The following is a 22,710-nucleotide window of genomic DNA, read 5'->3' as shown; positions in this document are numbered from 1 at the left end:
GGTGACTATGAAAGAGTGAGTCTTCTCTGTAGTATGGGGAAGGAATAGGCATTCTCTGTTTATGGGACAGGAATTCTAGGGGGCCTGCTTGGTGTCAAAATTGTCTTCATTATGGTACCAGGCAAAGATGTTTTTGCTTCCTCTGGAATTTGGGCAGCACCAATGATAGTATTATTATTTAACTTTTGCTTGATTGTAAATTGCTTCAGAATGTTTTTAGTGGGAAACAATACATAACCCCAAACCTAACCTTAAGCTTATTAGTTGCTACAATCTTACTCTTATCTGCAGATAAATTATAGTTGCAGATAACATTTAAGGTCAATGTTTCCTGCTGTATGACTGCCTTGTGCTTCTGTCTCTGCTTGAATCACATGCAAAATGAATTCGGTGTCTAAATGTGATGTTCTAAGGAAAGAAAGTATAGCAGCTATATCTGAAATTGTGGGTGGGTGGAATATGGAGGATAGTTTAATTACTTAGAAAAGGTGTTTAGGATGTAGATCAAAGTTTAAATATTCTATACAGAAAAAATAATTACCTTGTGAGCTGACTAGTAATCCTGTATTCAGTTAGCATGGCTAACATCTACTTTACCTTTATAGAGCCAAAACTATCAAGAACACAGTATGTGTCAATGTAGAACTAACTGCAGAACAATGGAAGAAAAAATATGAAAGGGAAAAGGAGAGAAACAAGACACTTCGCAACACAATACAGTGGCTTGAGAATGAGCTGAATAGATGGCGTAATGGTGAGTTATGTCACAGATCTTCACAGCTGTGTTAGCTATACATTATTATAATGTGTGGCAGTAAATTCCACTTTTGGTCACCATACAGCAGATTACTCTAAAGTCTTGATTGCAAAGCTGGAAAAATCCCAAACCTGTGGGAACTGGAATACTGCAAGATTTCCCCCCAGCTTAGTGTTGAGGCTAAATGTTCCTGTGACAATTGATCAGTTTAAAGATCCTTTACATTAGGACCTTTAAGTTCTAATAACTTTGTATTTCAAAAACTGCATTATTTGTGGGGGTATGCTTGAGATTGGAACAGAAGCTGCAGCTGGGGCAGAACATGGTGACTTGGTTGTTTGTGGAGACAACACTGTCAGCATATAACACTTTGGCTTGAGGGGACTGTTTTGGCTTGATTTGCACTGGCTGTCATGTCACTCTGCTACCAGGACAAGTTTAAGGTTGTGGTACTAACATATGTCTCCTGCACATTCCCAACTCCCCAGAAGCCCACTCCACAGTGTGGAGCTATTCTATGGCTGCTCCTGTTCCATAGAATAGCGATTCTGTCAAGGTACAACAGGTGTCTACTATCTGTACTTTCCTGAAACAGCCAAAGACATTTTTGTTACAACAGGCTTAATAGGTTGTTGCCATGAATATCTATTTTGTATCGTATTAGCTTTGTTTTGAAAGTCTGCTACTTTTTGCTGTTTTTATTGTACACTGCTTTGATACAATTATGTAGAATAGTGTTTAATAATATAATAGCTATTGATAATATCAGAGCTGCAGTACTCAACCCAGTGGACTCTATTTTGTGTCCAAATGTACACAATTTTCAATGAAATTCTCATGGTATCTAAGGTGACCTAATGTTGACTTAGTTTGCAAAGATATTTCAAACAAGAGTGATGATGCATTTGGTAATTTTGTTTTAAAGGAGAGACTGTGCCTGTTGATGAGCAGTTTGATAAAGAAAAGGCTAACTTGGAAGCATTTGCAGTGGATAAGGATATTACTGTTACTAATGAAACTCCAACTGCTACTATTGGAGTGATTGGCAACTTTACTGATGCTGAAAGGAGAAAGTGCGAGGAAGAAATAGCTAAATTATACAAACAGCTAGATGACAAGGTATGTCTTTAAATGTTAATGTACTTTAAACTAAGAACTGCCATACTTTTATCAGAAATCAAATTGTTTCATTAATGTAATTGAGCAGATAGCTATTTCTCTTTGTCCAGAGTAAATTTCCAGCCTAAGATCTGAAATTGATAGTGCAATCCTGTACATGTCTACTTGGCAGTAAGCCCTATTGAGTTCAGAGGGATTTGCTCCCAGGCAGCTGTATTTAGGGTTGTAACCTAACTGTATTTTAGCATTTGGTTGCTAAGCATGATCATGTAGAGCAGGCTTCCTCAACCTCGGCCCTCCAGATGTTTTTGGCCTACAACTCCCATGATCCCTAGCTAGCAGGACCAGTGGTCAGGGATGCTGGGAATTGTAGTCTCAAAACATCTGGAAGGCCGAGGGTGAGGAAGCCTGATGTAGAGAGATCATGAAAATTATATGCTAAGGATATAATAAGTTGGCATTAAAAATACAGTGGTTAAAAGTTAATGAATTCAAAATAAATTTGTTGTCCTTATGGAAACGTTTTTACCCTCCCAGGTTATTTTGGCCATGCCCAATCTTTTGGGCACATACAGTGGCATTCTTGACTCCTGTGGTTTTCTGTTTGTTTGTTACAAAACCAAACCTCCATGCCATATCAATCAGTTCAGTTTGAAAAGGGGATTGCCATTTGGCATGAGGAGATGCCTAAAGACCTCTTGTGCAGAATTATTCACAAAGTGTTTTGGATCTTGACTGTTCTCTCTAAATTTTGTGGCAGGGTCAACCCATAACAATCTGTGGCACTTTTAATGAATTCTAGAGTGAGCACCTTTTTCTTTCTTTAAAAATTCAGGATGAAGAAATTAATCAGCAGAGCCAATTGGTAGAAAAGCTAAAAACACAGATGTTGGATCAGGAAGAGGTGAGTTTTGATATTTTAGTTAATTCTGCATATTGCAAGAACACAGAGCAAAAAAGTGCAATGTATATAAGTGATGCTAAATTAATAGTATATAAGTTAGCATTGCTCTTAGGAGTAATACTGTTACTGAAGTACAAAAAAGTAACAGCTACACTTAGGAAAGGTATGCCATCTGACGAGAGCCTGCTCGTCATGGGCGAAAATGATCAGTCTCACACCAGTGTGGATTGGAAGAGTCTGATAAATTTAGGGCTGCAAGAGCCTTTATTTATGGGGCAGCAACACAAAAGCATACAGGAAGATTTCACCATATTTGGACTACATTATTGCATCAGCCAGCATATGGAAGTGTCATATATGGGTAGGGTGGACTTCATACTTGCTTACGTAGTACAACATGCCATGTCTACGTAAATCAATGGGCCTGTGTGCTTGCGATGTTCACCGCGCCTAGTTAGGTGCGGTGCACATTGGTGCATGGTCTTTCTGATAAGGGCAGTTTGTGGTTTTGTGTCAGTACGCCTACAGCCATCCTGAGATCAGGCTACTGATTTCAAAAGGGCTTCTGTTATTCTGTATAGTGTCTTCAGGGACACCACTGTTAATCACAAAATATCAGAGCCTTCCAGGATTTGAAGGAGTAGTCAGTGTCCTTAATGAATTTTGGTGTACACTGCTTAGTTACAGCCTAAAGGAAATGTGGTATTTGCTTACCATATTTATGTGCTGCCTGATCACTTTCTATGTGGCCTGCAATAACAGTTATGAACACTTATGTAAAAATAAAAAGCACTAAATATTCACAGCTGTTAAAACTCCAGAAATATCCAAGGGATTTATAAATCATTAAGAGATTGAGAAGTCTGGGAAAATCTAAAGCTCGTCACCTGATGCTGGAAAGACCACACAGGAAAGATGGCCAGGGGTCTAATGTTGAAAATGCAGTTCTCTATCGGCCACCTACTGCACCTCATTTGGTGCAAGGTAATAATAATTATGATTAATAATAATAATAATAATAATAATAATAATAATATATTTGTACCCTGCCCATCCGGCTGGGTTTCCTCAGCCACTCTTGGCGTCTTCCAATAAAGATTAAAATACATTAAAATGTCACACATTAAAAACTTCCCTAAACAGGGCTGCCTTCAGATGTTTTCTAAGAGTCAGGTAGTTGTTTATCTCCTTGACCTCTGATGGGAGGGCGTTCCACAGGGCGGGCACCACTACCGAGAAGGCCCTCTGCCTGGTTCCCTGTAGCTTTGCTTCTCGCAGTGAGGGAACCGCCAGAAGGCCCTCTGCGCTGGATCTCAGTGTCCAGGCAGAACTATGGGGGTGGAGACGCTCCTTCAGGTATACTGGGCCGAAGCCATTTAGGGCTTTAAAGGTCAGCACCAACGCTTTGAATTGGGCTCAGAAACGTACCTTTAGAAGGGCCTCAAAAGTTACAGGTAGGCATAGGTGGGGCTCAACAACAACAAAATTATAAGTATCAGAAGCAGCTAATTACATTAAGATTTCTAAATGAGCAAATTGTGATGGTTTTTACAGTCTAGGAAACAACTGCTTAAAAAACCACAACTAACATAACCTTTTGTGTGTAGCTTCTAGCATCTACCAGGCGGGACCAAGACAATATGCAAGCTGAACTAAATCGGCTTCAAGCTGAAAATGATGCCTCTAAGGAGGAGGTAAAAGAAGTTCTCCAAGCCCTTGAGGAGCTTGCTGTCAACTATGATCAAAAGTCTCAGGAAGTGGAAGACAAGGCAAAAGAATACGAGATGCTTAGTGAGGAGCTGAATCAGAAATCAGTAAGAAACCACCTTTTTTGTTACCAATCCAAATGGTTTTACAACTATTAATGAACTGAAACTCTTTTCTCATTGAGCTTTTAAAAAGTTAATTACATGCTATATGCTCAATGTTCAAGTACAATAAAGGATATTCTGACTAAACATCAGGAAGAACTTTCTGACAGTAAAAGTTGCTACACAATGGCTCCCATGACAGGTTGTGGACTCTCCTGCCTTTTTAAACAGAGGTTTGGGTGCCCATCTGCCATGGATGATCTAGTTGAGGTTCCTGCATTACAGGGGGTTGGACTATATGACCCTTTGGGTTCCTTCCAGCTGTTCAATTCTATGATTCTATATTCATACACCATTATTTTCTGACATGATTTTAACACAATTTGATTAAAAAATTGAAGGTTAGAAACTGTAAACAAACATATACATTTCAAGGTTTGTCATCCTATCTTGAGATCCCCATGGGAGGCTCAATGTAACTGTGTGTAACACAGTGGACTTGCTTTGTCTTGCCTGATTTCTGTTCCCTAGCTGTGCAACACACCATAGTATTTGCTTGGGAAGAAGAGCTAAGAATTTAGAGTATCAGCATCTACCTAGGGCAGCATTAGGGAGCAAGTTAGACTCCAACTTCTGTCAGCCCCAGCCAGCATGGCCAGTGGTCAGGGATGTTGGAAGTTGTAGTTCAGCAACATTTGATGACCACAGATTCCCATTTCTGTCCTAGAAGGTTATTGACACTACTACTACTTTTAACGCTACACTTTGGATGACCACAGATTCCCATTTCTGTCCTAGAAGGTTATTGACACAACTACTATTTTTAATGCTACACTTTGGAAAGCGTGTATTGGAAAGAAAAGGTCACTTCTTTTGGTTAAGGATATGCATTCCCCAGCTTCAACTTCTACTGATGTTCTTGAGATTGACAGATATCTTGGTTGACTCTGGTTATTTAAATTGTTTTCTGGGTAAGCATATACATATTCATATTATTACTTGCATATGTTCTTTATTTGATCAACACTTTTCTCATTCCAGGTAACTTTAGCTAGTATAGATACAGAACTTCAGAAACTTAAAGAAATGACCAATCACCAGAAAAAACGAGCAACAGAAATGATGGCATCTCTTCTAAAAGATCTTGCAGAAATAGGAATTGCTGTGGGAAATAATGATGTGAAGGTAAGTTGAGCTATATTATATTCTCCCGAGATATTTTTTTTTAAATGTTATATAGGTAAATTAAGAATGTGCTTCCTTGTCCTTGTCTCTTCTGTACCATTTAAGCATTTAAAACAACCATGACAGTGTCTCTGAGTGTTTGTTGTGGTATCTGGTGCTTACAATTACAGTATAAAGAATGGCTGTCATGGGCTCCTCTTCCCTAAAATTGTACTAAGCTTGATTAATTTGCAAGCAATTATTTGAAGCAGGGTATTTGGGAAAGATTGGGTAGGTGGGTTGCTTGCTTGCTTAGTTGTGGCAGCAGCAGTTTCTTTGAACCAGACTCCTCACAGGAACAGATTCCTGGAAGCATATAACTCAACTGCTGAGGGAGCTGCACTGGTTGCTGACTTGCTGCTTGGTCTGGTTCAGGGTTCATGAACCCTTAAATAACTTGGCCCAAAGTACATTGAGGATTGTTAAAAACCTGATTGGGCACTTCTGGTGGTTCTCCACACCCCATAGAGACTTAAGCATTTAGTGTGTGGCAGGCCATGCCCTGTGGAGCTCACTGTCTATAGAAGTTTGGCAAGAACTGCTCCTGCCTTTTCTGTTTATACAGACTTTCACAATATGCAGAAATAGTGCACATTTGTTGTGATGGGGGGTGTCATTTTGTCACAACCTTACTTTAAAGTAGATCTTTATACAGGTAAGTGATCTGGCATGCACATAGATCTATTTGCTGAATAATATATTGAACTGTGAATGTGTCACATGATTTTCTAATATTAAAAATGTTTTGAACTAAAAACTTGTTCTTCTCAGCAACCAGAAGGAACTGGCATGATAGATGAGGAATTCACAGTTGCAAGGCTCTACATCAGTAAAATGAAATCTGAAGTGAAAACTATGGTAAAACGGTGTAAGCAGTTAGAAAGTACACAGACAGAGAGCAATAAGAAAATGGAAGAAAATGAAAAAGAGCTAGCGGCCTGTCAGCTTCGTATCTCACAGGTAAATGAAATGGTTTGGCTCTGCCAGTTAATGTCATTTTTGCTTCTTGATTCCAAACTTAGCTATGTGTTTTATAAGTAAGTAAAAGTGCACTTCTTAAATTATAATCATCACAAGTGGAACCTACAACAAAATGTACTGTTGTGAAGTGCTGCTGTTCAGAAGTCCAGCTGCTCTGTTCCATTCCCCCTTCCCTGTTCCCCTCCAGAAGTCAGTCCTCATTGAGCTATTCTTGAGGTTTTCCTAAACATTTTCTTGTACTTCTGCCAGCCCCCAAATCTCCTGATACCTCCCTCTTGTGTGTGAGTTATCCCATTTTAGTTGCCAAAACAATGACTGTCACAGCCTGAACACTGGAAATAATAGGAATTGTTTTTTGCTTGATCAATAAGCATTAGAGTGACCTGGTTAATATAAGCAGTTCACTTTGCTTTCATATATTTTCCACATTGTACATGACTGATTTGGGCTACAACATTTCAGCAGCTTTTCAGGATGAGTTTTGAAATAGATGTACGTGACTGGATGCTTATAGGTACTAGTTTTCCATCTTGGATGCAAAGGTTTGCTGATATAGTGGGTCTCATGCTTAGTATACAAAGGCAAGAGCTATATCAGATGCAAACTACTTCCAACACATGCAGTCAACTTCAAAAGGCAGCTAGAAGTCAAATGTGTCAGTAACTGGCTTTCATATTTTGGGCAATGTATAGGCTTTTGCTACCATGTCAGCCCACATCATGTAAAAGAACATTTACTCTTGAAGCTTTTAATATTGGAGCAAGCTAGTTGTACCTTAAATGTTAGTAGAGATAGAGAAATTGATCAAACTATTATTTTGGAGAATTAAATGACTGCAGCTTGTGATATGCAGTGCCATATATAGTACTTCAGTATATGCTTCTACAGATATATATCCTAGTCTTGCATTGTAACTGTGAAGTTCACAAGCTGTTCACTTATTTTCACATATAACTACTATAATTTCAATTCTTGTTTTCACCCTGAAAGCATGAAGCCAAGATCAAGTCACTTACAGAGTACCTTCAGAATGTGGAACAGAAGAAAAGACAGCTTGAAGAGTCTGTGGATTCGCTTAATGATGAGGTAGTCGAACTTCGAGCACAAGGTATTAATTGCTTTACTATATGCTCAATGTTTAAGGAGCATGAACTGTGACCTGGTCTTCAGCAAGCTGTTTGTCTCACACTTCTGTAATATGGGGGGGGGGATACTAAGAAATATGCTGTGTATGTAAGGATTAAATGTACCTGTGAAGTGTTTTGATCACTTATGAAAAGGGTTCTGTAAAAATGTTATGTTGCTAAGTTATACTTGAGAGCTTCCTAGAGGCATCAACTTGGCCATAATTGGAGTTGGGATACCTGACAAGATAGGTCACTGGTCTGATCCTGTACAGTTGCATAATATTTTAGGTGTGGCATGCTATGATCTTGCAACAAACAGTCTGAGGTTGTGAATACAGTAAATTTGTCTGTGTCCTCTAAATGCTCTTTTCTTCCTCACTAGAAAAAGTTCACGAAATGGAGAAGGAGCATTTAAACAAGGTTCAAACAGCAAATGAAGTCAAGGCAAGTAAACTTCGGATATGTTTTAATCAATAATTCAAAATTAGTTTCTTCAAAAATGCAATCACTTATGATGTAACATCAGAATATTTGGTTCTTTAGCAAGCTGTTGAGCAGCAGATTCAAAGTCACCGTGAGACTCATCAGAAGCAGATTAGCAGTCTCAGAGATGAGGTTGAGGCGAAGGAGAAACTAATTACTGAACTGCAAGAGTAAGTTTTGCAACTACTGCATGTGTCTTTGTGGGAGGGCAGAGAACAGTTCTTTCAAAAAACTTCTAACGGTGCAGTCCTAACTACCGGTATGTCTATTCAGAAGTAAATTGAATTCAGTGGGACTTTCTCTCAGATAAATGGGGTTAGGATTGCAGCCTAAGTCTTTTAAATGTGTTCTTCACTTTCATTTATTTACATAAACTCTCAGTCATCTATTTGTAGAAGGCATTAAAATCCAGCATGTCTTCAGGCATGTAGTGTACCTCAGCAAGAATAGAAATATCCTTATATTATATATCTGTAAGCCTTGGTTCATGGCTCATTTTGCACCTTTCTTTCCTAATGAGATGGGAGCTTAATGTTAGTGCCAAAAATGTAAAATTCATTCCAGTAGTGACATAGTGTTTTTAGAAATGCTTTATTTTGAGAGTTTCTAAATTTGGCTATCAAGCTCTAGAATTGTTTGTCAATTCTAATGGTACACTGTGGGTTCCAACAGAATTTTTAATCTGATCACATCCCAGTCTAATGTGCATGTTTTGGCAACTAATAATATGTCACAAGATAGAAGTGCTGGTCTTGTGGAAATCTCTCACATCATAATTACATGTTTTTTATTCTGTGTTAGTCAAAATCAGAAGATGATGCTTGAGCAGGAACGACTCAGAATTGAACATGATAAACTGAAAGCTACCGATCAAGATAAAAGCAGGAAACTGCATGAACTAACGTAAGTGGACAATCTGGTTGGTCAATTCAAACTTTGATGTGTGGAAACAGTGTATTCATTCTGACATACTGTTTTGAACAGAAAGCTTCCATAATTTTTTCCTATGTAATTTACCTATGAGTGAACATTAGTTTTTATTTTTTTAAATACCTTTCTGAAAGTTGCTAATTAGGAAGTCTGATGCGACACTGCATTGCTATAGGAGTTCCCAACGACTGTAATAGCATCTGTTCTCAAAAATCAAGAGCTGTTAGATGCAGATTTGGATCTTAAATCAATATTTACTGAAATGGAAATTGGAAGGATAAGATAGTCTAAAGTTTTAAATATGGACATACTTGGATGTTTGAAGGATACTTTAGATAGAGGCTAAATATGTTGTATGATGCAAGTATTAATTTAGTTGTTCGAAATGCATTTACAGGTTTTATTTTAAAATGCATTCTAGCAAACCAGAATAATGCAATATCTGTCTTTCAAAGTCCTATTAGCCTTAGTATATAGACAGTTTATAGTATGCATTTGCAACATTCTGTATTTAGAAGTTCATTTTTATAGTTTCCCTCTGTCCTGTGTAAAGATAGATGTAATATTGTTCTTGATGAGCCAAACATTTTAATAAATTATATATAAAGAGTTGGAGGAAGGAAGTGAAGGAGGCACATCTAATATTTACTCTCCACTTCCATGTTTATAAAGTGACCAAGAAGGTTAATTTCATTTCAACCAATTTCACATGCTTTGCACAGCATTTGAAGTTCCACTCATAGTTCTTCATCATTCTCCCACAAACTAAAATAAAAGTTCATTTCTCCAATAAGCCTTCTTCCTCCTGAGCCAACAGGTTAGTTGGCTTTTAAAAATGTACTCTTTGCTTGAAGAATAATTGGTCAGACAGTTTTGAATCTCATTACAGATAATTTTCATCTTACACTTATATCTTACTTACACAGTCACAACTTTGCACAGTTTTTTTTTTTGGGGGGGGAGAAATAAATAAATAATTGGAGAGATGAGGAAACGCACTTGCCATTTATTTATTGATTTACACACACACACACACACACACACACACCCGTGATTGGGTTTATCTGGCTCTTTCCAAAGCTGGGCAAGCACTTCCTAGGCTTTGAGGAGGAGGCAAGGTCTCTGGCAAGACCCTCACGCCTCTTTCCTGAAGCCAAGCAAGCGGCCCTCCATCTTGAGGGGGTCGCTGATTCCAGGGGTTCTGGGCGTTACATGGTTTTGCGCATACTCGTGGACCCCCAGAACTGAACCCTCATGTACGATGCAAGTTGCCTGTTTCATTGTGCATTGTCAACACAACATGTTAAAAATACAGTGGGTGTACTCTGTTCCTCTTTTCGTTATGGCCTCCAAATTATTGAGACTTACTTCAACCCAGCACTTCTGGGCTTCAGTATGTGGGCAGAGATTGTTTGTCCAATGGAAGTTTTATTTTACAGTTCTGTTTTTAAAAGTGGAAGCAGCTGTCTATGTGTGATGCTTCATCCTTCTTAGATGCTTTGAATTATTCAACTTTGGGCTAGACACTGGAAGAATAGTAGGTAATACATTTTTGTTCACTTTAGGGTTATGCAAGATAGGCGAGAACAAGCAAGACAAGACTTGAAAGGTTTAGAAGAGACTGTGGTAAGCTAAATATTCAGAAAATATCTTTCAGATTCTTGAATTTATCAGCTAAAAATGCTACAGTTTGCCATCTTTATGTTCCTAGGCAAAAGAACTTCAGACCCTGCACAATCTTAGGAAACTCTTTGTTCAAGATTTGGCTACCAGAGTTAAGAAGGTAATGCCCAGTTCTTCATTTTAGAAACTGTTCTATTTTTTGTGCTAATTCCCTGGAGATCAAAACTCAGATTGCCTATCTTATTGCCATAGAGTGCAGAGATTGACTCAGATGACACAGGGGGCAGTGCTGCCCAGAAACAGAAGATTTCTTTTCTTGAGAATAATCTTGAACAGCTCACAAAAGTCCACAAACAGGTAAACTGAAATATATTCTTTTATCTGATATATTTCCATGGCTTTATAAAAGCTTATCCATGCTGTACATGCTGAAGTTCTTTGGCTCACACGTTTTATCTCTTTAAGTTGCCACAAGTTGCCCTATTCAAGTAAACGTGCTACCGAGTAAAAATCAGGAACTCTTTGGCCATATTTAACTACCTTGATTGCCATGCTTTCTTTCATATGACTTGCCAGCATCCTACTACATCTAGTCATGCAGTAGAAGAGAAAAGAAGGCTAGAGAATCCCAAAGAAACATTGCAGCAATTGGTTGCACCCATGTCTCTCAAGGAGGCTATTACTATGGAAAATTTAGGTAGGGGTTAGCTTTGAGGGAAGATTTTCTTTTTATTCTGGATGCTTTAACTTTACCTTGAATTCTTTGATAGTTAAGAAAGTGCTGTTCAAAGTAACTATGGAGTGAAAGGATTTGCAAAGGCTTTAATTCCCATAGTCTAGATTTAACATAGCTATATATGAAACATATATTTCTACCCACAGCTGGTACGTGATAATGCAGATCTTCGCTGTGAGCTTCCGAAACTGGAGAAACGACTTAGAGCCACAGCTGAGCGAGTTAAAGCTTTGGAGTCAGCACTAAAGGAAGCCAAAGAGAATGCATCTCGTGATCGCAAGCGTTACCAACAGGAAGTAGATCGTATTAAGGAAGCTGTGAGGTCAAAGAACATGATCAGAAAGGCACATTCTGCGCAGATTGGTTAGTAGATAAAATGGGAGCATTAACAGTGCTAGTATGACATAAATTCAATTATTGGTCACTTGTTCTTGGGTCACTTAGTGCTACACCTGGATCTTAGAGTGGCGGTTGATCACTTGCAAATCCATAAATTCTTTTTTTTTTTTTTTTTTTTAAGATTTTATTATTTTCCAATAAAAAAGAGAACAAAATACAACAACAACACATAGCATAAACACATAGCATAAACATCAATAAAAAACACAATAAACATTGAACATAATCAACAATAAACAATAAACATAATCAACATTAAAAACAATAACAACAATAAAGACATAAAAATAACATATACAAACCTTAACCAATATCTTTCTTTGAATATTTCTTGTTTCTAACTTCTCTATTTGGGGGCTTCCCCCGTTCCCTCCACTGTCTTCAGAAAACATATACTTCTTCAAGGTAGCTTTATATATTATTCAATTCACTTTTACCCAAATTTTAATATACTTAGCTTTCACTTAGTCAAATATCTCAATCACTATGTATCTTATCTTAACAACCTATCTTAACATATTTTGACACATACATCTTTCACATAACAACAATTCCTCTTACCATTCATATCTAACGCATATCTACCAAAGCCGATATTCTGTTTAATTCTGCTCAAATATTCAGTTTAACTGTTTTAACCAAATAGTCTTTGAATTTTTTCCACTCCTGCGACGCCTTCCCCTCCCTCTGGTCTCGGATTCTGACGGTCAGTTCTGCGAGTTCCATGTATTCCATCATCTTCATCTGCCATTCCTCCACCGTTGGTATCTCTTCACCTTTCCATGTTCTTGCCAATAAAATTCTAGCTGCTGTTGTGGCATACATAAAAAACACTCTATCCTGACTGGGTATCTCTTCATTGGTTATGCTCAGGAGAAATGCCTCTGGTTTCTTACAAAAGGTAACTTTCATTACCTTCTTAAGCTCATTATAAATCTTGTCCCAGAAGGCACTTACCACTGGGCACAACCACCACATATGAAAAAAGGTACCTTTCGCATGTTTACATTTCCAACATACATCTGACATTTTGGTGTTCATCTTAGCAATCTTAACTGGTGTCAAGTACCATCTATAAACCATTTTCATTATATTTTCTCTTAAACCATGACAAGCAGTAAATTTAATACCTTTTTGCCACAATCTCTCCCAGTCATCCATCATAATATTATGTCCGACATCTTTTGCCCAATCTATCATTGAAGATTTAACCAGTTCATCTTTTGTATGCCACTCTAGCAAAAGATTATACATTTTGGAAAGGTTTTTAAAGTTCGATTCTATCAGTTCTGTTTCCAGTTTTGATTTTTCTACTTGAAAACCAATTTTTTTGTCCATTTTAAATGTTTCGTAAACCTGATAATAGTGCAGCCAGTCGGGGACCTGACTTTTTACTTGATCATAGCTTTTTAGCTTAAAGGAGTCCCCTTCCTGCTGCAATATGTCCATATATCTTAACCAATTTGCAGACATATTCGGTCTCTTATATGCCTTGGCCTCCACTGGAGAGATCCATCTAGGAGTCTTTCTCTCAAACAAGTCTTTGTATCTAGTCCAAACCTGATATAGGGATTTTCTCACAATATGAGACTTAAAAGTTCTGTGGATTTTAGCCTTGTCATACCAAAGGTATGCATGCCAACCAAACATATTATCGTGTCCCTCCAAGTCCAACACATCAACGTTCTCTAGTTTAAACCAATCCTTTAACCAGCAAAAGGCCGCAGCTTCAAAATAAAGCCTTAAGTCCGGCAGGGCAAAGCCTCCTCTGTCTTTAGAGTCTGTTAAAATCTTAAATTTTATTCTTGGCTTTTTGCCCTGCCATATAAATTTCGATAGGTCCTTTTGCCATTTTTTGAAACAGTCTAATTTGTCCAAAATTGGTATGGCTTGGAATAAAAACAGCATCCTTGGTAGGACATTCATTTTAACCACTGCTATTCTTCCCATTAACGACAGTTTAAGTCTTGTCCAGATCTCCATATCTTTTTTTATCTCCATCCACAGTTTTTCATAATTGTCCTTATACAGGTTCAAGTTCTTACTTGTGAGATTGATACCTAGATATTTTACAGATTTAACAAAATTGAGGCCTGTGGCTTCTTGAATTCTTTGGATCTGTTCTGCACTCATATTTTTACCTAGAACTTTGGTTTTCTGCTTATTTAGTTTAAAGCCAGCTACAAGTCCAAATTGTTCAATTAATTCCAAGGCTCTGGGGACACTGCCTTCTGGTTCTTGCAGGGATAGCATCAGATCATCCGCGAAGGCACGTAATTTGTATTCCTTCTCTCCCACTTTAATTCCTTTTGTCTGTTTATCTTTCCGAATCATATTCAGAAGGACTTCCAGGACCGTAATAAAGAGTAAAGGGGAGATAGGGCACCCTTGTCTTGTTCCCTTCTCTACTTCGATCTCCTCCGATATCACACTGTTTACAATAACTTTTGCTCTTTGTTCTGTATAAATGGCCTTTATGCCATTTAAAAATTTTTCTCCAACTCCCATCTTTTCCAAATTCTTTTTCATAAATGTCCAGGATACTTTATCAAAAGCTTTCTCTGCATCAACAAACAATAGTGCTGCATCTGTGTTTATGTCTCTCTCCAGTTTTTCTAAAATGTCCACGATGATCCTCGTATTATTACTTATTTGCCTTCCTGGCAAGAAACCTGCTTGGTCTCTATGTATATGATCTTTCAACACTCTTTTCAACCTTGTAGCCAAAACATTTGCAAAGATCTTATAATCCACATTCAAAAGGGATATTGGACGATAGTTTTTCATTAGAGTCTTATCAGTATCTGGTTTTAAGATCAGTGTGATAAAGGCTTCTTTCCACGTCTCTGGTGCCCTATCTCCTTCTAGTATTCTATTGCAAATTTCTCTTAACGGCTGTGATAGCCAATCTTTCAATGTCTTGTAATATTTTGCTGTTAATCCATCCGGTCCTGGAGCCTTCCCCAATTGCATGTTGTTTATTGCATCTTCTATTTCTTGTGTCGTTATTGGGTGGTTGAGAGTTATTAGTTTTTCCTCGGGGACCTTTTGCAATCCATTCTTCTCCAGGAATCGGTCTATCTCTACTTCATCTGTCTTCTCCTCCTTGTACAGTTGTTTATAAAATCTCTGGAAACACCATCTGATTTCCTCCGGTTTCTCTACATTTTTTCCATTTACTACCAATTTACTGATGACATTTGCTTTTTGTCTTTTCTTTAATTGCCAAGCTAGCAAATCCATAAATTCTATTGATTTGTCCATTGACCGGATTATCTGAAGTTGTTACTAGGATATTCTGGAAATTAGGACATCAGTTGCTTGAAGTAGTACAATTTGGAATTTAGATACTTCTGGAGTGCAAAGCACATGTTATAATGAAACTTTCACAAGCTTAATATGTGAGGGTTGTTGATCCTGTTAGTATTGCATACTATAATAAGTTTTGTTACAGCTATGTATATGCATATTCCACCTTTCAGAATACAAACCTTTCTACAGGTAGAATCAAAATACTTGAATCAAATCACTATGGAGCGGTATTAAAAAAATAACAAATCAGGATGCTTACTACAGAACATAAAATTTGTAACTTGTATTCTTGCAGTTATTGAATGGGTGTGATGGTTTTAGAATTTCATCATGGTTGGGTGTTTGTTATAGAAGCAAGAGATATTTATAGATCTAGAGTGGAAATCAACATTATTATGAGCATTCTATCCATGCAGACATGCAGCTTGCCAGCCAGGTTAATTCCCCCTTTCCTCCCGCGGTGCACTGTTTTGAAGGTTGTTCTGACCCCTCAGAGCCAATTTCAGGGGCACACAGTGGGAGGAGAGGGATGGGAAATTCCCATTGAGCAAATAGGTATCCTTGCACAGGGCTTCCTGGCCCGAACCCCCCCCCCCCCCCTTTTAGAAGGCAGCATAGTAAATATTAGTAACAATAAGAGTTGCAAAATCTTTGACTCCTTAAAAGAGTTAACACATTCATTGGCAAAAACTTACACTGATTTGAGTCTGCTTGGTCAGATGTATGAAATAACCATGATGCACAAAAGTTTGTGCCATAATAACTTTTTTTTTGTCATTAAGTTATTACAAGACTTAAGTTTGCAGCAAAAACAACAAACATGCCATATTCCTTTGGAAATAAAATAATAATGAAGTATCAATAAACCAGCACAGGAAATTGTTTAAAAACTTGACTTGGCTTTACCTTTAACATTTGCATTTGTTTCATGCAGCTAAACCTATTCGCCCTGGTCAGCATCCAGCAGCTTCTCCAACTCATCCAAGTGCAATTCGTGGGGGAGGTGCTTTTACTCAAAACAGCCAGCCAGTGGCCCTACGTGGAGGCGGAGCACGGCAGGAGAAGGCATGAATTTACATTATCAAGGTTGGCAGTTAACTTGTCTATTCCGTTTAATATCCTGTCTTCAGTTTAAAATGTTTGGCAGTTTCAAGGAAAATAGGGAATATGATTGTTTAAATACAGTATTGGATAAGAGTCCAGGTCCATATGAGTATTTGTGATTATGGGCAACTTCAGTTGAATAAGTACGCTGTGTGAAACTAATTAGTTCAGAATCAAATAGGTTCCAGAATAGCTCTCCCCCCCCCCCCCAGTTTGCCGTACGATGACTAAACAGCGTTTGCAGTTGCCTGTCTGACCAGGATGGCTTTCGGTAAGTTATAAGAAACGTTGAGGATAAGAGAGGAATACTTTAATTCAATATTACTGGGGTAAATCCAGTTCAGCTGCCTCCAAATTAAAGTACATAAACTGAGGAACAAGCTAAATAAAGACTAGAATTCATGGGTTTTAAGGAAGACAGAGTTGAGATTGGAAGATTAATTTCAAAGAAACCAGGGGAGTAACATGTAAAGGTAGTGAAAAATAGAGTAAGGAGTTAATTAAAAATGATTGTTAAACAAGTTAGCATTTAGAAAAACATTGATACCTTAATTCTGTATTAGATCTGGTACAGCATCTTCTACTGAAATTGTGGCACAAACTTAAAACGGTGAATAGTTTTCAATGTGTAAATGTAGATGAAAATAATTGTGTAAATCTCACATTTTTTAGAGTAAAATAAAATTATGAATATTCTGTTCACTTATTTTTCTGTGTATGCATAAGTTTCTTTGGCTTTTTCTAGATGCTGAAAGCTACACAGCATGAAGAGGATTGGATATCGCGCAGTGAGAGTCATTCCGTGACAGTGACGTCTATCTGTCTCTCCCTGGGGATTGTAGGATTATTTTTTTTGAAAAATGTATAAACTTATACTGGTCTGTACAGCTCTCCTCATTCTACAAATTTGGCTAATTGACTCCAAACAAAACTAGGAAAAACTTTCTTCTTGGGAAATTGACGTGTAACTTAAAACGTAGCTCTTTTCATTACCTGATCTGTCTTTCACGTCTTAAATTTAGTCTGCACTGTGCCAAGTTGAATGTATGTTAAGCAACATCTTAGTTAAAATTTCCTAGCTTAATTTATGTATATTTAATGGTCTTAGGGATTGTGGAACAATGTTGAAGTAAAGTTTTAATTTTACCACTTTTAATAACACTACTTGACCCACTCTTGAATTAGAGCAGCACTGTACATTAAGTTTGCCTGGGTGGCTGTATAGAGCATAAGACTAAAATTATGTGTACAGTTTGCAATTACTGAGGTGTGCTTATGACGACTGCCCTTAGGCACTGAAGTCTCTCAAAAAAACATGGATTGAAAATTTTCCTTTTTTGACGAGGCTGCTTAACTGTTTGATTAAATCTGTTATCAGGTTAATGAGTTAATACTGTATAACAAGTAGTAAATGTAAGTTTACATGGAAAGACTTTGGCAATGACTTTTCATCTGTCCTGTTCCTGATTATACCCAGAATAGTGTGATGAGGTGAAAACATTCTGCTTCATCTTGATAAGCCTGTTAATTGGTCACCAGAACTGGATAAATTTGGTTAACTTTTCCAGTGAGAAATCAGGGCACTGTAGAACTCCTTGTGTATCAGTGCATCGTATTTCAAACCACAAATTTGACTTTAAGAGAATGAATTGATGGAATAAGTGGAACCAAGTGAATAAAGGGGGCAAAGAAAGTGCATAAAATGGCCAGAAATGTAGGATGGATATGGAAATTGTGCTACACTGAAACTGTACTGTAACTTATTTGTAAATCTAGAGTTCTGTAAATGTGTTTTTCTCTAGCAATCCTGTTGGACATCATTATTATCATCATCGTTATTATTTTTGCAAAGTTTTGAGACCAAGTTTAAAGTTTTGCCCTGCAAAAAGCACTTGAAATGACATGCCACAAAATTCAAAGAACACCTTTGACAGGGAAGTTACTGTTCGATATTTTCCAAAGGCTTTGAAAGGTTTTCTCATTACAGTCACTTGACTGGTAGAAAGTGAAAGAAAATGCTTTCCAGCAGTTGAGAGATTTTGAATAACTGCTTTTCCAGAGTAAGTTGATGCCAGTTTTATATTATACTGAAGTACATTCACAGGCACTTACCGGGGGGGCGGGGTAGGTTTTCTGTAGAACTTTATGACTATCTTTTGTACAAATTGAAATATTTGTATTAAGACGGAGCCTAGTAATAGAAAAAATTGACTGACACCCCCCCCCCCCATACCTTAACTTCTGATTAGTGTCTTTTTTTAATACATTTATTTTAGAGACTGGGGTTTTCTTTTTCTTTTTTTAATCAGCCAGACCCTTGCTAGTTTGGAATTGTCATAAGATAAACCTTTCTTTTGTGCTTGAATTAAACACTCCAAACTGAAAAGATGAAATAAGAGATGACTTGTATAAAGGGAAAATGGTGGAGAAGGAATCTCTGTTAAGTGCTTGAAGTTGCGTTTTCAGTTGCAATGGCCTGTGTCAGTTTCTCAACTATAGCCATACAATTTCAGTCTCGATTTGGTTTACACAGTTCAATCTGGTTTCCTGGCAGTTACTCAAATGAAGCAGGATATTTTCTCATGGCTGTTTACGTTAGTTTCATTCCTGTAAGTAATGTATCACGGGTTTTGGTGCTGACATGGCTGTGTAATTAAACAGTTAAATAAACTGTAACTAGCATGTAGCTCAACATGTACATCCTTTTTATACCTAAGCTTTTTTATTTTAACCTTTTATGAAGTTTACCAAGAACTGCAACTTAAACTTTCAAAAGGACTCCTATGTTCTTTGGCTCTCCTATAGTAGGTTGCATGGACAGGACAATTTTTTTGGTTTTGTAAATTTAGAATCTTCAATCTGCAATAGAATTTTAAATGCGTTACTGTTCCAATTTACAGTTCTTGAATTTTTATTCCTCTAGGCTGTTTTTTTTTTAAAAAAATGGCTTAGGATAGGAATTGAATGACATGAAAGAAGACTATTTATTCATGGAGATAAACTAAATTATTTGCATAACATTACTGATGAACTACTTTCAATTAAACCTGAAATCACAAGAGTCTGCCTGTGGCAAGGATCTGCCACTGAATAAACAGTTAGGTATTCTCAATGCATGAGAATGCATTTAAGAATAACTGGTTTGGAGAAGATGCCATATAGTTTTAACTACCTGCATGCTGTAAATGTTTTTGTGTTTAAATAAAGAAAATCTTTGAATTTTAGTGAACTTCATTGAGACCTATATAACCTTTTAAGGTCATAGCCATCAGATGACATTGTTTTTTCTACCTATGTATCTCCATATATTGTACTGAGGTGCTATACTGAGCATGAGCATTTTGGAAGGGGTCTTCATCGGTCAGCTCAGTTTTTCCATTAAAGGCCAGTTTATACACTGGATTTTTCTTCACAATAGGAAGAAGGACTCAACCTTAGATGTCTATGTATACCATTTCAACATAGATACACCCCACCCTTGCAAGCTGGCTGGATGATAATGTATTGCATGGGTATTTCATATTGATACATGTATTCTGTTGTGTATGCAGGGATGTCAACCTGAAACTCAGTCCTTGGCTCTTCCATGTGCGTGCCCTGGGGAAGTGAAGTCTTACATTCTTAATCTCATCTTGCCAGTGTAATAATTGCATTTAAATATCCTTTATTTTTATAATTATAAAGTCAGCCTCAGGCTTGATTAAGACCTTACACGAGTCAGCCTAGATAGCTTTGTCAGAATAGCTTGAAGGGGAAGTAATGTAGACTGCTGTAGAAGCAGCATGCTCTTGGCTGGCTCTGGTGTCCTACTTTTTTGACTTTGGAAAGCTGACTTCCACACCAAGAAAAGACTCAAGCTTTGTTTGCTAGTCAACCCGTATATTTTTGTGTGCACTTTGTGTACCCTTCCAACTGTATCCAAATGTGTTTAAACCTCATTTCCAGATAGTGTGGTGGAACTGATGACTTAAGTCTTACCAACTGGCTTGGTGAACAGAAATGAATTCATCTCAAAATATTCGCCACTAGGGGGTGCAACAATCACTTCTGTTAACAATCTGGAAACCTTTGAGCTATTGACTGAAAAGCAGGAAGGTGAGGAATGGCAGCATAAATGTTGCTTTCTACTTCAGTGTGAAGAAAAACCAGCCTGAAGACATAAGTTTTATAATGTGCAAATGGTCAGAGATTAGATGCTTCAGGAATCTTTTGATGTCTTACACTCAGAGCTGGTCATCTGCGCATCACAATGACATGTCTGCAATTGTTCTTTGCTCTTTGCAAAGTAAGGTGGGAGGTGATTTTTTGCAGTAATGAATTGGATGTTTATCAGATTTGGAGTAGGAGCAGCCAGGTGATAATTTTTGCTGTGGTTGTTGGTCTCTGATTTCATTGCCAAGTAGGAATAAGTACCGTATTTTTGCATGTATAAGACGAGGTTTTTTGCTTTAAAAATTAGTAAAAAATTGGGGGTTGTCTTACATACGGAACATCAGGGGGGATTTTTTAAAATATTTAAGCATATGTCCAGGAGTTTGGCTTGGGCGGGCTGAGGCGATCCCTGCTGCTGCCATCCCCTTTCTCCCCCCCTCCCCTGGGCTGCATGCTGGTGACTGGCTCACCTCCTGAAGCTCCTACTGGCTCGACCACCGGATTGAGAGCAGTTGCCACGGCCACTGCTGAGAGCTGCCTCAGCTTACCTCTATTTGCACTTCTTTCCTTTTTTTCCTCTTCCCCTCTCAAGCTCCCACCCTTCCCCCAGCCCGCTCACCACCTTCCGCAGCTCAGTTTGCTGGACGGCATGGCCCGGCGCAGAGCGGTCGCTGCCTCCTCCCCCCCGGCTCTTCCTTGGGAGCCTGCTTCCCTGCAGCAGCAGCAGCAGCAGCAGCTGCCACCGAGGGGGAGCGTGTTGTGCCCCAGTCACTGCCTTTGCTTCTGCACCATGGTGCAGTGCATGCACCTCATGCTGGATCAACAGGTATAGATAAACTCGGCCCTCCAGATGTTTTGGGACTACAATTCCCATGATTCCTGACCACTGGTCCTGTTAGCTAGGGAACATGGGAGTTGTAGTCCCAAAACATCTGGAGGGCTGAGTTTACCTATGCCTGATCAACAACTTGCCTCCGCCAATCATCCAGATTTTCACTACTATTTTAGGGTTTCATTTTCTTAATTTTGAGTTCAAAAAAATAGGGGGTGTCTAATACATGGAAAAATACTGTAAATTTTGTTTCACTGTGATTAAAAAGTGTAGTTTTGCTAACAGTTTGGATTTCCGAAGCAATTTGGACTTAAAGAAAATGCAGATAATGGGTCCACAAAAGCTGAAGTATTTTCCCTCCAAGATTGCCAAAAGAAGAAAATGCTGGGGAGAGGGAGAATTGTTTTGTAACCAACAAGTCTAGCTTCTAATTGGAGGGAATTATATCACCAGGGCTATTCAATCACAGCACCCCAGCTCTGCTTCCTTTTGTACTTTGCATGCTGATTGCAGCATTTGGGCTTGACGAGGCAGGTGACCCTCACCTGTTCCAAGTCTCCAGCTGAGGAATCACACCACCTCCCAAAGCTAGCGAGCCCCAGCTGGTCAGCTAGAGAGCTGGGCTGTGGGCCCTTGCCTGCCTCAGCTTCCTGGAGCATCACTTCCGCTGCTCCCTACACCTCAGAGCCTGCTGTGCTTGTGGTTACAGGGGCCTGTCTGACTCTCCTGGTGGTGTCTGCTGCTCTGGTTCCTGTTCTCCCATCCTCTGTCACCCTGTGAGTACTTCCTTCTCCATCCCCTGCACTTCCCAGTGTGTCCCAGTCCTGTTTACACCCCCCCCCCACTAGGATCTTCCTCCTCCCTGTCGACCTGCCAGTTCATGAGTGACTTACCGTATTTTTCCGTGTATAAGACGATGCTTTTTGCTATAAATAATTAGGCAAAAATTGGGTGTCGTCTTATACATGGATAGTGAATGCAGAGGGGGGACATGCGGTTAATGGCAGCAGCAAGCAGGAGATTGGCAGTGGCGATTGAGCAGGTGATTGGTGGCTGCGGCAAGGCCTGCTGGCGATTGGCTGTGGCTGCAGCAATTGGGCAGGCGATTGGTGGCTGTGGCAAGTGGGCGGATGATGGGCTGTTGGTGGCGGTGAGTGGGTAGACAATTGGCTGCAGCGGGGTGTGTGATTGGCAGTGGCAAGCGATCGGCAGTAGC

The 22,710-nt window shown here is 38.6% G+C and overlaps 1 protein-coding gene across 1 annotated transcript in view; it reads left to right on the top strand.

Moving 5' to 3' along the window:
- KIF5B (kinesin family member 5B) overlaps positions 1-19,734 on the top strand; it is a 38,793-nt gene extending 19,059 nt beyond the window's left edge. The window contains exons 11-26 of the mRNA XM_033165838.1: positions 606-754; positions 1,683-1,876; positions 2,712-2,780; positions 4,388-4,594; positions 5,633-5,776; positions 6,587-6,775; positions 7,787-7,904; positions 8,306-8,367; positions 8,467-8,576; positions 9,208-9,309; positions 10,902-10,962; positions 11,048-11,119; positions 11,212-11,316; positions 11,842-12,058; positions 16,341-16,492; positions 17,256-19,734. Of these exons, the coding sequence (XP_033021729.1) occupies positions 606-754; positions 1,683-1,876; positions 2,712-2,780; positions 4,388-4,594; positions 5,633-5,776; positions 6,587-6,775; positions 7,787-7,904; positions 8,306-8,367; positions 8,467-8,576; positions 9,208-9,309; positions 10,902-10,962; positions 11,048-11,119; positions 11,212-11,316; positions 11,842-12,058; positions 16,341-16,477 (1,936 nt within the window). The 3' untranslated portion in view covers positions 16,478-16,492; positions 17,256-19,734. The remainder of the gene's footprint in view (positions 1-605; positions 755-1,682; positions 1,877-2,711; positions 2,781-4,387; positions 4,595-5,632; positions 5,777-6,586; positions 6,776-7,786; positions 7,905-8,305; positions 8,368-8,466; positions 8,577-9,207; positions 9,310-10,901; positions 10,963-11,047; positions 11,120-11,211; positions 11,317-11,841; positions 12,059-16,340; positions 16,493-17,255) is intronic.
- The last annotated feature ends 2,976 nt before the right edge of the window (positions 19,735-22,710 follow it).

This window comes from Lacerta agilis, chromosome 12 (genome assembly GCF_009819535.1).
Source record: "Lacerta agilis isolate rLacAgi1 chromosome 12, rLacAgi1.pri, whole genome shotgun sequence".
NCBI lineage: Eukaryota > Metazoa > Chordata > Lepidosauria > Squamata > Lacertidae > Lacerta > Lacerta agilis.
This window is presented reverse-complemented; position numbering and strand designations above follow the sequence as displayed.